Source organism: Cherax quadricarinatus, chromosome 57 (assembly GCF_038502225.1).
Source record: "Cherax quadricarinatus isolate ZL_2023a chromosome 57, ASM3850222v1, whole genome shotgun sequence".
Taxonomy (NCBI): domain Eukaryota; kingdom Metazoa; phylum Arthropoda; class Malacostraca; order Decapoda; family Parastacidae; genus Cherax; species Cherax quadricarinatus.
The window spans coordinates 19,964,311-19,976,663 of record NC_091348.1 but is presented as its reverse complement, the minus strand read 5'-3'; the positions used below and the strand labels follow the sequence as shown (position 1 = coordinate 19,976,663).

Sequence of the window (12,353 nt, the reverse complement as noted above, 5' to 3'; positions counted from 1 at the left end):
AACGCTTCATCACTAGGATGCCCCTTCCTTGAAGGGTATTGGCATTACAAAATATTACTCTAGAACTAAAGGTCTATTTGGTACTTTTGGAACTATGAGTTAATAAAAACAACATTCTCTACATAAAAGTATGAAAATGAACATGATTATGTGCATGCAATTTGGGTTTGTGCACATGAAGCAAGCACAAATCATAAATAATGAACAAAAAACACATTGGCCATTTACCACTAATGAAAGTTAACCAGAAGAAAACACTCATACCATAAATTTGCCACCCAAATATCTTTCCAAAAAGAGCACAGAATTCATGATACAGAAATGACAACCTACCCATCAAATCTAATTTATGCCAAAATCCTTTATTCAAAATTATTACTTCAGTATTCATGGTGATAATGCTTGACAGACAATGGCAAAAACTGACAGGTGGAAATAAGACATTGGTAGGAAGGAATCCTTGTAATGGGACATTTCACACAAGGCTGGACTTTATCAAGTACTACACAGGAATGAGAAAATATGCCACCTTATATGGCAAGCAAACACTGAGGCCAGGCCTGCCTGGAGAAAGACAGGTCACATATGAGGTCATGAAACTATGAGATCAAGTCTAGGTGAAGTCAGGTATTGGTGGGAGTAAAGTAACATGTTTATTATATTAACCATGTACTAAATGTGCAATAGGTCCACCAGACATATGCATTCCACTGTTTTACTTAACCCTTTCAGGGTTTCCGATGTACTAGTACAGCTTACGCACCAGGGTTATTGACGTACTAGTACGCCTAAATTCTAGTGCCTTCAAATCTAGCAAGAGAAAGCTGGTAGGCCTACATATGAAAGAATGGGTCTATGTGGTCAGTGTGTGCAGTATAAAAAAAATCCTGCAGTACACAGTGCATAATGAGAAAAAAAAAAACTTTGACCGTGTTTTTGGTTTAAAACAGCAACTTTGCACTTTATTTTCGTATGGTATTTATGGTTGTATTCTAGTTTTCCTGGTCTCAGTTTATAGAATGGAAGACATATTACAGAAATTGAGATGATTTTGACTGGTTTCACAATGAAAGGTTCCTTGAAATTGAGCTCCAAGTAGCAGAAATGTTAGATTTTTGCCAAAGTTCAAAAGTAAACAAATCATGCCATACATCCAATACACATCAACTGGCAAGTCTAATATTCTTTCACAAGAGCGCCGATATTATTTACACCATTTCTACACTAATGCAGTAGTCTGCATAACAGTAAATCTTCTATTTTTTGTGAGAATAAAAAATTCAAAGTGGAAAGCAAAAGAAATGTAAGAGGGGCCTGGGGATGTGACTAATGAACAGAGAAAATGTTATTTTAGTGCCAGGAATGTCTGTCTTGTTTATTCTGGACCCTATTTGGAAATTGGCACCTTTTGAAATTTGTATGAAATTGGCAAAATTGCTAATTTCTGACCACTTTATTGGACAGTTGAAATTGGTAAATGGGTGGTTTCTTGTACTCATTCGATAGAAAAAATGGAGTTCTAGCGAAATAGCTATGATTTTTGTCGAGTAGTACACTGGAATTGGCCGAAAATAGGGCTCAAAGAGGGTGAAATTGCCGATGCGTAAACATCATCGAGACCGTTAACTTCGCGAGAGCATAATTCCGTATGTTTTCCATCAAATTTCATACTTCTGGTGTCATTATGATTGGGAAAAGATTCTCTATCTTTTCATAAGAAAAAATAATTTTTTTTCCAAAAAAATTTTCAACCCTGAGAACAAGTTTAGGAGAGGGCCTCTCAACCCTGAAAGGGTTAATGAGGTGGATCATTAATGCTTCCAAAATTCTGTATCTGATCCTCTCTTTCTCATGGTTATCAGGTGTGCTCCTCCCTGTTTGATTCATCCCTCCTGCAGGCATATTTATGTTCCTGAGGAAGTGTCTGAAGATCTCCGCTGGCTTCCCATCATAGAATTTATTGCAACCACCACACTGTATATTGTATACTCCTGCTTCTAGTGATCTATATTACAGGTTTAGTAGTAAGGACTGTTATATCCATGTTGGCTTTAGAGAGATGCAGGGTGATGGTGATGGCAGTCTTCCCAGTGGGGAGGACCAGCTGTTATCCCAGTCTATCCTTTTCTCAATGTTTTGCTCATCAAGGATGGAGATACTCTTAAATGCATGATACTGTATATAGAAAACCTCAATAAGAATGACCTAATACACTACTTTCCCCACTATGACCTCAAAACCCTGTGGGAAGTTACAGATTTCTCCTCCGACTACTTGAATTTGGAGAGGAATATCTTTTAGAACAAGAATATATTGAGGAGACATTCACCAACTTAAAATTCCTGACACATATTACTCATTCCTGAAAATATACACAGTATGCCCAAAACCTATCAAAGAGATCACTTGACATCCTAAACCCAGATCTATTTTCACCACAGGACTATACAGTATACAATGTAGTGGTTATGATAAATTCTATGTCAGGAAGACCCAGCAGAAACCTTCATTTGCACCTTCAGGAACAAAAATATGCCTGCAAGAGGGATGAAACCAACTACACATGTAGTCAACTGCAACCTTCATTCTTATGTTATGGACTGGGGAAGAACACAACTCACTAGTTAATGGTCCAAGTCGAACCAGTGTTATAGTAAGCTTCAATCTCCTATGTGTGGGTTATTTGTATACTGTTCCAATTACAGTTTTGTGCCCTTTTATTCCTTAAGAGCACAACTGTTACACCATGAGAACAACAGCGTCAGATGCAGAACTTTGGAAGTGGCAGTGATCCACTTCACCAAAACCACTGAGCAAAACAGTGGATTGTACACGGTGGCTGGACCTATTGCCTACTTGGTCTATGACTCGTGTAATAAACAAACTTGTCATTTTACCCCCATCCCTACGTCCACCAATACCTGACCTCACTTAGACCTGATCTCATAGTTTCACGACCTCACATGTGACACATCTTTTTCCAGCTATTATAATCAAATTAGTCATTAAACTCACAATGGCCACTGAGTGCCCCTGTCTTTCTCCAAGCCTGACCTCATGGAGCTCATCTGCCTTACAAAGCAGTGAGTGGATTTGTTTATTCCTGTGTATTTGATAAAGCTCAGCCTTGGGTGAAACATCATATTAATAGGATTCCCTGCTACCTGTATCAATGTTTCCACTTTACAGTACTTTCTATAAGCATGTCAAACCCATTTCTTTCATTCTTCATCTTTTTATCACATCTAAGGCTAGGTGCTAGATGCAGTCTTTTTCTATACTTTTTGACCGAGGAAAGTTTTACAAATTCTTACACAAAAACTTTAAAAACATATCAAGGAAAAATATTTATATTAGTTAAATCTCAGTGTTAACTAAGTGAAAAAGCTTATTTTAAAACATAACAATTACATTAAATTAAATTACTGCTTTGGAAAAAACAATTATGATCATTATGCAAAGATGAGAATAACACAATAGATAAAGAAAAGTGTAATTAAAACAAAGCAGTAACTATAAGGTTTAAGCCATGAGTGCACAGTAAGAAATATACATTGTCAATATAGATAAAGAAAGTAATTATTCTGGTAAAATATCACTTAGAAAATATACTCTATTCTAACCAATCTATACCCCTTCAAAACTAGTATTTTGAAAAATAATGAGTCTGTCAACCATTTAGAGATGAGACTTTAGACTACTTTTAAATCTATCCTAGACCATTCTCAAGTCCTTGACTAAAATGCCATTTAAATTTTCATTGCCAAATTATAGGTTAGTTATGAATTATTCATCACAGTATTGTGAATTTTATTCTGATGAATTAAATACAGTGGACCCCGCTTAATGATCACCTCCCAATGCGACCAATTATGTAAGTGTATTTATGTAAGTGCGTTTGTATGTGTATGTTTGGGGATCTAAAATGGACTAATCTACTTCACAATATTCCTTATGGGAACAAATTCGGTTAGTACTGGCACCTGAACATACTTCTGGAATGAAAAAATATTGTTAACCGGGGGTCCACTGTACTTGTAACACCTGTTTGACATTTAAAAAGCCACTGGATGGCAAAACATCTTCAAAATAAAAGACATATCTAATTCATCAACTTGTTGGTACTGTATACCACTGATTTAATGAATTTTTGTTCCATAAATTAATTTTCAAGAACAAGCCTATTATGTCTCATCATTTCAGGCAATGTATGTAAAATCCAATTAAGATCTACAAACTACAGCAAAAGAGAAAGTAAAAAATAATGAGTAAATGAGCATGAAATAAGGTGCAGCTTACAGTATATTACTGGTAAAAGCCTCCAATAGCTAGTAACTATGAAATGTGGTTTTCCTGTTACTGTACATACATATATGACATGCTCAAAGGCCAGTGTGGAGGATGCCAGCAGTGAGTAACTGTACCAACACAGGCATATGGTAAGATGTACTTTACAAAGTGAAGATAAAGAAAGCATTTGTGATCGAGTCAACTAAAAAATTATTGCAAACGAGAATATCATATAGAGTCATTTATCTGTGCTGTACAGATTGTGATTTCGCTTTATTTATCATTAGGTTATTTAGATTACTTATATTTACCATAAAACAGTACGTAATGTATTAATGTAGCTACCCTCTGTCTCAAAGGTTTCTAATTCTAACATCCTCTGCAACAATGGAAAAAAATGATTAGGGTCTTAAAATTTTGAAACAAAATAAAATGCATATCCCACAAGGAAACTAGTACTGACAAACTGATGAATATGATACATGCAGCACTTAGATACATATCTTTTTAACCAAAACATTTCACTTGCAAAGGCTGGGTACATCAGTCAAATACAGAAGTAATCACAATACTACAGACAGTGGAAATGGAGAGGTAATTTTGAAGTGAAAAGTCCCTCAGCTTTAATAGAAAATGATCAGCTGACTACCTTCTATATATGGCGAGGGAATCATCACCACCACAGAATTGCCTCTTCACTTCAACCATCTCCAACATTGAAATCATCTCTGTATTCAACTGACAAAGCCTGCTTTGTAGGTGAAACTTTCCCTCAAAGATAGCCAAGTGCTGTATGTGTGTCTTAGTCATCAACTTGTGGGTATTGTATAAAATTTATACTGTGCTGACAAATGCATCAAGACACTCATTCAGCATGTGGGGAACTTTCATTTAGAAGACATCTCACTGGCCAGGGCTTCTTCAATCTACTGGACTGAACAACCCCCTCCATTATGTCTACCAAATAAAGGTTCTCCATATTCTGAATACATGTGTTCTTATCTTTATACAAGAATAATAATAATGAAATACAGTTTACAAGAGTAATACATTACTTGAAAATTTATTTGTTGGTTTTTAACTGCCATGAAATTAATGACCCATGCATCATACACTGTTTGAACACTACATACTATATCCAAAAATGCCTATCCTGCCAAAATTACACATATCACTTGGTAATGTATATACTGTATATGCTCTGACAAGATAAATGACTCCATATTGCACAGTCATACGTTTTCTATCTTGCCATTATAGCACATGTGGAGCGCTTAGATTGTAATAAATGTGTCAATTTACCTGTGGAAACTTCCCATACATCTCAAGCTTCAAATTGGCGCCACTGCTTACTGCAATGAAAGCTTCAATGTATTCCTCAGTTCATAAGACTAACCACAAGACACAGGTATGCATATTCTAACAAGGGAACATGAACTAAATTTCTTAAAAAAAAAAAAAAAATATAAATTATGTTTATATTTATAAAGTGCTAAACCCATGTACAATCATTCAGATCTACTTATGAAAAAGTACAACTTTTCTGTAATTAAAAAATACATGAAAATACATAATGCATTTAATGTAACAAATACAGTATACTGTAGATACTTATTATAAATTCAGAGCTTAAGAGATTAAATGAAGCAATTTTATTTATTTTAATCAGAGGGAAACAGTAAATTCAAGGGGGTGGGGGGTGCGAATAGTGCCTGGGGAATGGGAAAAATTCAGGTTCCATCCAAAGGAGAGGAGTGCAAGTCCAGTTCCTTGGATCAAGAGCCCCCTCACCAACATGAAGACACCTCCCTTGAGGGAGTAAATGAAGCAATAAAAAGATCCATTAAAAAGCTCTTTCTCATATGCATAGTGCAAATTTCCTGGAAATGACGACGAAGAGGCTGATTATGTTAAGAAAGGGATTTCAGCATGGTGTACTCACACCCTCAGGATTATGCCCTGGTTTTTCAGGAGCATGCAAAGACTCAGCTGGCTACCTGTTGGAAATATCTTTTTATGATTTATGGTTTAACTGTAATGTGTTTGAGTCTGTCATCTTGTAGTTCGTATTTGTATTTAACTGTAAACTCATAATGACAATAGTAGGGCATTGTTTCTCATTTCCTGATGGAATTACATTATAAAGCCATCAATGATGCATCATTTAGAAATGTACCATATTTTCCGGAATACATAAGACAATGTTTCGAAGCAGTTGTAATGCAATGTCAGTAAACAACTGAAAGTGTAAACCAAATCCTACCCTTCACCTTGACCTTGAGCATATAAGGTGCAGGTTGATTTTCCAAGGCTTTTTGTGGGGAAAAAAGCATACCTTATATGCTGGAAAATAAGGTATCAACATTTATTGTTTAAACTCACTGATCATTCCTGAGGTAAAAGGCTTCTGGTTTTGCTTTTAGACTATGTTGTGCTATGATACTGTGTACTCTATAATGTTTCACCAATGGAGTCTAATTTAAAAGTGTTATTTTGAAATTCTGTGTTAAAGAAACAATGATAGCTTTATGTCAGCCTATGAGCAACAAGGACAGTTTTAGGTCAAGCCCAAAACAATAAGGCCAGTTGTATTAAGTCCATCACCTCCAAGCAAATGTACATACAGTGTAGTAACACAAAAGAGGATGCAAGACAACTCCTGCCTTGTGGGTACTTGCATTAGGAAATTGTGCAGCAACAAAAATTCTTTTCCACCCATAACACCAGTGTCAAAAAATGGTTGAGCCAGAACCCCTTTAACTTCCCTTTACCCTAGTTAATAAGGAAACTTTTCTCAACTTAAGTAGCCTTCTGAAAGACTTTACATCTTTCAGAAGACAAGAAATAGGCACAAATGCTGCAATATAGTATTTGAACTTAAGTCTATATAATAAAAAAGTGAAGGCTCAATGTGTGTGTCAAGTTTCATTAGAATAAATAAATAAAAGAACTGAAAGCAAATGTCTGGCATCAATCAATAAAATTTAAAGATACAATTACAATTTAAAAAACCTGATTAATGATATCTACATCAATATATTCTCAAGCTAAAACAGAACAGCAAAGGCTTACTGACTATCATCAGCAGCAGCCAGGACCTACTACTCGATGAAAGAGAGGACTGCAATAACTTTGCAATAATTGTTTTTTAACATACTGGTCATCTCTCACTGAGGAAACACTTTCACCATCACTCACTATCACTGTCTTGCCAGAAGTGTGCTGATGCTACAGCTCAAATGTCCCTCCTCCAAACTGCCCCACCCCTCCCATCAGAGTGCAGGAACTGTACTTCTCACCTCCAGGACACAGCTCTGCCTAACAGGTTGTCACTGAATCCCTTCATAAATGTTACTTTGCTCTCACTTCAACAGCATGTCAAATCATAGAAACCACTTGCCTCCACTCACTCCTATCTAACATGCTCTCTCATACACCTATTGTACATTCAAGGAGAATACCGGCGAATAAAAAAAAAAAAAAAAAAAAAGTCTTTTCTTTCTTCTTTCAACAAACCAGCTGTATCCCACCAAGGCAGGGTGACCCAAAAACAAAAACGAAAGTTTCTCTTTGTAAATTTAGTAATTTATACAGAAGGGGTTACTAGCCCCTTGCTCCCAGCATTTTAGTCACCTCTTACAACACGTATGGCTTACGGAGGAAGAATTCTGTTCCACTTCCCCATGGAGATAAGAGGAAATAAACAAGAACAAGAACTAGAAAGAAAATAGAAGAAAGCCCAGAGGGGTGTGTATATAAATGCTTGCACATGTATGTATAGTGTGACCTAAGTGTAAGTAGCAAGACGTACCTGAAATCTTGCATGTTTATGAGACAGAAAAAAGGACACCAGAAATCCTACCATCATGTAAAACAATTACAGGCTTTCGTGTTACACTCACTTGGCAGGACGGTAGTACCTCCCTGGGTGGTTGCTGTCTACTAACCTACTACTTATTGTTCCAAGTCTCTTGCACACAAAACCTCATTTACACACTTCCTCCAACCTTTCTTAGGATGACCCTTTCCCCTCCTTTTGTCCATTACAGATTTATACACCCTCCATCCTCTCGAAATGTACAAGCCAACTCAACAATCCCTCCACAGCCCTCTGGATAATATTCTTAGCAACCCTGCACCTCCTCCTAATCTCCAAATTACGAATTCTCTGCATAATATTCACACCATACATTGCCCTCAGACACGACATCCCCACTGCCTCCAGCCTCCTCCTCACTGCAACATTCACAACCCATGATTCACACCCGTATATGAGTGCTGGTACCACTAGACTCTCATACATTTCCCGTTTTGCCTCCATGGGCTACATTGTCTCCACAAATGCCTCAGTGCACCACACACCATTAACTAGTCACACAGTCTGTGTGACTAATTGACCCTTAAACTGTCCAAACATAGATCTACGTTCACTTACGTGGTGCTCTGAATATTTTGAAAAATAAAAAAAAAATGTTTTTTCTTTTAAAATGAAGAGCACATTTTTCTACATGTTATAGGATTAAAAAAAAATTTAGAGTCGGTACTTACCAAGATATAAGACTGTGAAGTTGGCTCTGGATGCTCGCCTGTTGGCAACATCGACTCCTGCCGCTTGCAGAAGTGTTGCTGATATACCTTTTTTTCTCATTTTTATTTTAATTTAGTATATATTTTTTATGTTCTGATAATTACAATTTATAACAGTTCTTGTAATTTCATAGCCAATCTTTGTTCTGACACTAATATTAGGTACTGAAATAGTGCTCAAATAGTCACAATCACATTGACAGGTGAACATTTACAACTGCCTGGGTTATTTACTATTGTCTAGAAATATACAAAGTATTTATAGATCCCAGCAATGTTTTAGATACCCTGATATATACCCTGAAGCATGTTGTTATGAAAGGCATCCCTATACTGTTGACAGCCCAGTGACATTTGATAAATGCCCACTGCTCTAGCTAACCCTCACTGTATTTGTTATCACTGTTACACACAAACATGTCTTGTCTCTCTGTTTATTTATCTGCCTGTCTATCTGTCTCTGCCTGCCTGTGTCTGTCTCTGCTTATCTGTCTTTCTGTCTGCCTGGAGTATACGTACATCACACTCCTTGAAGAATCATGTTATGACATTTGTTATCAGCTCGGTGACATTTGATAAATGGGTGCTCGGGGAACCCTGGCTTTATTTGTTTTCACTGATACACACAAACATGTTTCTGTCTATCTGTCTGTCTGTCTATCTATCTTTGCTTGGAATTTTTGGGTTATCCTAGGTAATTTACACTGTATAATAACTGTACTTGTGTACATGTGAAACAGAGATATAGACAGATAGAGATATAGACAGAGAGAGAGCCAGAGACAGCCAAAGCAAACCAGCCGGCCAGCCTGTCGAATACATAAGAACATAAGAAAGAAGGAACACTGCAGCAGGCCTACTGGCCCATACAAGGCAGATACATGTCACCCTTACCCCCTGGCTTAGACCAATGACCCACCTAGTCAGGTCACATCCATTGAAGGAAGGACCATGACATCAGACCTAGTAGCACAAGCTAGCCAGGTCCAACTCATACCCACCCACACTCACTTGTGTATTTATCTAACCTATTTTTACTTTTCTCTTAAAATGGGAGTGTTAATGCGACATGGCATCAGTGAATCCCTGGTGTTTGCCACGCTATTTACTCTAGCTGGCACTCAATTGAACTGGTGCTCCCACAAGGTACTAAGTGCTCCCAGATTTTTTTAATAGTGCACACACTGAGTGCACAGACCCATTCTTTCATGTCTAGGCAACTCAAGCCTATTGTGCCAAATTTGAAGGAATGAAAAATAAAACTTTGATCTACGTTTGGAGTGCTACGCATGCAAACGTAGATCTACGCTTGGACAGTTTAAGGGTTAATGGTCGAAGTCAGACCAAAACATTATTACACGATTCAGTCTCCTAAGTGCAGGCTATTTGAGTATTGTTCCAGTCATGGTACTGTGCCCTTTTATTTTTTCTGAGCCAAGATCTAACAAAAAGTGGTAGGCATGTCCACAAGGTATGGATAATCCTGGCCTAATTCATCAGAGCTATGTAAAAGATGGCAAAATCTTACCTAGACTTGCCTCAATCTCCCTGCTCAGTTACCACAAAACTGAATTTGGATCCACCATCCTCTACATATTGGTGTTTCAAGATATGTCTCACCAGTTAGTGTATAGGACCATTGGCCTTGTACAAGTTTTCATTTCAAGTATATTATTCAAAATCAATGTCTTATTATAAGTCTTTTGTCTTATTTGCGAGTGCCAACAGTGATCCTCAAGTGAACCCATTAGCAGATACTTAAGGCAGCAAATTATTACAAAACTATATTGAGAAATAACAATTCCTCTAGCATATTAAGCTGACACCAAATGCCTAAGGAAATCTAGTATCACTCAGTACTCTACTAGAAGAGACAAAATTGCAAAATTTTCATTAATATCCTCATGCTTATCAGAGTTGGGTATAGTATACCTTTCTACATCCATAAACATAATAACAAAGTAATAACTTTCCTCTTTAGAAAATTATTTAAGTTTCTTAAAAATTTTCCAAAATTGTCAGCATACAGCATGCTCGAAACACAGCGTGACAAGGCACTATCGGTACTCAATGTCTTGATTAAAGAACTGGGATACTAAAACCAAAATTCAAATAGTATTCCTAATATCCTTCAAAATATTTAATTTAGGATATAAATATATTTTGTAACTCAATGCACGAAACAAACGGGTTCAATTCTACATACACAACTTCCTAAACATAGGATGTATGCGCTCCTGTGTGTGTGATCTGGATGATAACTGCACCAGTGATAAAAGAATTAATTGAACACCAGACATTAAATACTGAAGTCATTTAAATTGGTGTGTAATATATTTGTTAACTGACAAATGGTGTTGCCATTAAGTCACAAGCAAGCCACATGGTCACTATTTTCATTTACCAGTAAGTTAACTGGACTACCACACAATAAAGTTTTACTAAACTGCTAAGGAACCATAATTATTTGAAAACCCCCCCAAAACATTTCAAAAAATACTTAAGATAAAAGTAAAACAAAATATTTACACGAAACTAAAAGACATTAAAATTTTCATCAAGTTAAATATGACAAAGAACTCAAAAAAAAAACAAAATATTATGAAAGAATTAACTTCAAAGTAAAATATAAGAAAAGAGCTCATAGAAAACCAAAGCAATACAAAAGAACTCACAACAAGAGTTGTACTACTCAAACACAGCAAAGGAATTCACAACACAAAAAACATGACAAAAAGAAGTTGTGTCAAGCAAAAACATCCAAAATCAACATTCACTAAACTGATCAAGAAAACTCATATTAAACTAAAACATACAAAAGAACTTGAGAGTGATAACAATGAAATAAAACACATTGACATGATTGACAATACTCTAACATGACAAAAGCTTCAAAAGATAATAAAACAGAAAAATCTATATAAAAAGTAAATCATGTTTAAGCTGTAGAACTAAGTAAAAATAATCAGTCCCACAATATATAAATACCATTTTTTTTTTTTAAATCTTTGCCATTTCACACTATTAATCTGAGGCCATCTGAAATGTCATATAATGTACTACAAGCTTGAGAGATTTGTACCCTTTCTCAAGTGTGTGATCATAGTACTGTTTCATGACAGCTTCTGAACATAGCTAATACTCACTTCTTCTTGGTTTTAGGTGATGTAGATTGAAACACTGATGAAGCAGACATGAGATTCTCTATGTACTGGCCAAGCACCTGATTTTCAGAGCGAAGTTTAAGATTTTCTTCCTTAACACTATCAACACGCTGAGAGAGATCTGTAGAACATCATTGTACACTATTATACACCTGCATTCACATAAAATGCATTAAACCTATTAGAGTCAGAGCTACTACTTCATTGTACATGTTTGGAAAGCAAAGGCACTATTAAATTAATTTATATAATGCAATAACATACATGATAAATGAATAGGTAGAATGCATTTACTTGATTTCAAATAAGTTT

General features: G+C 36.1%; 1 protein-coding gene across 18 annotated transcripts in view; it reads right to left on the bottom strand.

The window, feature by feature from the left end:
* LOC128693550 (short coiled-coil protein homolog) overlaps positions 1-12,353 on the bottom strand; it is a 48,394-nt gene that overhangs the window by 25,547 nt on the left and 10,494 nt on the right. For 13 of the 18 annotated variants that reach the window (XM_053783297.2, XM_053783303.2, XM_053783298.2 and 10 more), the window contains 2 exons: positions 12,024-12,162; positions 5,593-5,642 (listed from right to left, as the gene is read on the bottom strand). In XM_053783297.2, coding sequence (XP_053639272.1) covers positions 5,615-5,642; positions 12,024-12,162 — 167 coding nt within the window. In that variant the 3' untranslated portion in view covers positions 5,593-5,614. Of the gene's footprint in view, positions 1-5,592; positions 5,643-12,019; positions 12,163-12,353 lie in introns of those variants that run through there. The other 5 variants (XM_053783292.2, XM_053783306.2, XM_053783295.2 and 2 more) reach the window with 2 other exon arrangements.